Source organism: Sardina pilchardus, chromosome 18 (genome assembly GCF_963854185.1).
Source record: "Sardina pilchardus chromosome 18, fSarPil1.1, whole genome shotgun sequence".
NCBI lineage: Eukaryota > Metazoa > Chordata > Actinopteri > Clupeiformes > Clupeidae > Sardina > Sardina pilchardus.
The window spans coordinates 1,602,182-1,605,265 of NC_085011.1; the positions used below are offsets into that span (position 1 = coordinate 1,602,182).

Here is a 3,084-nt window from a genome sequence, read left to right on the forward strand (position 1 = left end):
ACACACACACACACACACACACACACACACCTACCTGCACAGATCTGTAGGTAGTGATGAAAGGCAGCATGATATGGTATCCGGGCCCATTTGGGAAAGTCAGGAGAGCTCCACCTCTGTGAACAACAACACACAACTAAGCCACACACACACCCCTACACTTTACAAGCACATAATCAAATAAGCTGAAAAACAACAGCAATGTTTTCTTAGTGTTTGGAAAAGGCCTGACGTGACCAACCAGCTCCTAACCTCCCACGTGTCCCTTACCTGTATAGACCCCTATGTGTCCCTTACCTGTATAGACCCCTATGTGTCCCTTACCTGTATAGACCCCTATGTGTAGTAGAGCCCTGTGTGTCCCTTACCTGTATAGACCCCTATGTGTCCCTTACCTGTATAGACCCCTATGTGTCCCTTACCTGTATAGACCCCTATGTGTCCCTTAACTGTATAGACCCCTATGTGTCCCTTACCTGCATAGACCCCTATGTGTAGTAGACCCCTGTGTGTCCCTTACCTGCAGTAGCCCCCTATGTGTCCCTTACCTGTATAGACCCCTATGTGTCCCTTACCTGCAGTAGACCCCTATGTGTCCCTTACCTGTAATAGACCCCTATGTATCCCTTACCTGTATAGACCCCTATGTGTCCCTTACCTGCAGTGGCCCCCTATGTGTAATAGACCCCTATGTGTCCCTTACCTGTATAGACCCCTATGTGTCCCTTACCTGCAGTAGATCCCTATGTGTCCCTTACCTGTATAGACCCTTATGTGTAGTAGACCCCTATGTGTCCCTTACCTGTATAGAGCCCTGTGTGTCCCTTACCTGCAGTAGACCCCTATGTGTCCCTTACCTGTATAGACCCCTCTGTGTCCCTTACCTGTAGTAGAGCCCTGTGTGTAGTAGACCCCTATGTGTCCCTTACCTGCAGTAGACCCCTATGTGTCCCTTACCTGTATAGACCCCTCTGTGTCCCTTACCTGTAGTAGACGCCCACGTGTCCCTCATCTATCCGGTGTATGGATGAGTGCAGGAGGATGGCCAAGACCCCGGTCACCGCCGCTACCACTGCTCCCACATGAGCCATTGTCATCCTCACCTGAGCGCACACACACACCTGCAAGAGCACAGTCATTGTCATCCTCACCTGAGCGCACACACACACCTGCAAGAGCACAGTCATTGTCATCCTCACCTAAGTGTACAGTACACACACCTGCAAGAGCAATCATTGTCATCCTCACCTAAGTGTACAGTACACACACCTGCAAGAGCAATCATTGTCATCCTCACCTAAGTGTACAGTACACACACCTGCAAGAGCAATCATTGTCATCCTCACCTAAGTGTACAGTACACACACCTGCAAGAGCAATCATTGTCATCCTCACCTAAGTGTACAGTACACACACCTGCAAGAGCAGTCATTGTCATCCTCACTTGAGTGCACGTGCGTGCGCGCACACACACACACACACACACACACACACACACACACACACGGGTTACAGCTCCAACACTGTGACACCCTATTGAGGTCATCCAGTTCAACACACAGCTCTTAAGCTCTGCACACCAACACAAATATTTCACTGCAAAGTGTTTGGGGTATTTCAATTAAAAAAAAAAAAAAAAAAACAAACATGAGGCTCGGTCAACAACCTCCCGGAACTAGCAGTGCACAACACTGCTCTGTCTATAAAGAGGCGTGTCTGTGGTTTACTGAAGAGTCTTCCTGAATACTAGCATTGTAAGAACGTATGGAAATTTCGGGTGAACAAACGGTTGGAACGACAGATAGTGGACAGATAACGAACCACTTCAAACAGTCATTTGTAACTTATTGTTATTCACTGCCTGTCAGTTCGCTTAGCGTAACTACGATGATACTACACTCCCTAACTCGACCAAGAGGGGATACTGAAAAAGAAACCTTCCCTCGACAATCAATTGTCCGCTGTATGTCACTTCAATACCTAAAATCACCAAAGACACGGAGTTATAATAACAAAGCCATCAGGCTAGCATTGACGGCTAGCTGACATTAGACAGCATGGGTGACCAACACTTTCTTCCACCAGATAGTAAGATACGGAAACTTCTTCCTGTTCAACTCTGCTCGCAGAATTCGGCTCATCAGCAACATTAGCTACTCATATCGAGTGGTTTAAAATAAGAGAGCACAATGTGGTCAGTACAACGCTAGCTATGCTAATTGACGTTGGCTAATGATATAACTAGCTAACACAGCGTTTCGATAGCCAATGTTATCAAAGTAACCAAAGTCAGCTTGACGGCGGCGCAAGCGGTCTATGAATGAAAGGAAACACTGTTAACACGACGGACGTTTACATAATGAAACAAACATAATTCCACCAAAAGAGCAAGCTCTTCAACTTCTGCCTGATCAAAAACTTCCACCAGCTAAATTACAACGCTCGTTAACCGGAGTGGTTATCCTTAGCTCAGAGGCTGGTTCTCTAACGTTATTTTAAACTTCTGTTCGTTTCATGTCCGTAACCCAAGTTTACATGAAACATGTTAAAGACAAAAACACGTTTTGCCAGCTCTGCTATATGCTCTTACCTGTCAATCAAAGACAACTTGTCTTGATCATTTTACATGCATTCCTCTTTCAACACCCTCTCAATAGATTTCACCACTCCTGCATCAGCAAATCGTGGCTTGGGCTTTCCCTATCAGTTTCCTTAAACTTACTGCGCCTGCGCGACATTCTATGGCGCTCGTCAACAAGACTGAAAGCTAGATATCCCGTGGCTCACGGCTTCCACCTGTCGCTGTGGCAGACACATTACACCACGGACTAGGCAGGGCCACTCTGGGCAGGGCAGACGGCGATCTTGTCCATAAGATGCGGTCAGATGTCAGCACCACTCGAGGTGGCAAAAGTTGCCTATACTCTTTGAAAAGATACAGTCTGTAGTTAACATTTTTGTATGATAACCCTTCTGAAGTCACAGCTAAATAAGTGTTATCAGCTGTTAAAGGGATATTCCGCCATTTTTGGAAATACGCTCATTTTCCACCTCCCCTCGAGCAAAACAATCGATATTTACCTT

General features: G+C 46.4%; 1 protein-coding gene across 1 annotated transcript in view; it reads right to left on the reverse strand.

The window, feature by feature from the left end:
• The window catches only part of erlin1 (ER lipid raft associated 1), a gene marked incomplete at its 3' end in the record, with an annotated part of 4,985 nt that extends 2,280 nt beyond the window's left edge, over window positions 1-2,705 (reverse strand). The window contains 3 exon segments of the mRNA XM_062519642.1: window positions 35-116; window positions 985-1,121; window positions 2,591-2,705. Coding sequence (XP_062375626.1) covers window positions 35-116; window positions 985-1,097 — 195 coding nt within the window.
• Window positions 2,706-3,084: the final 379 nt, after the last annotated feature.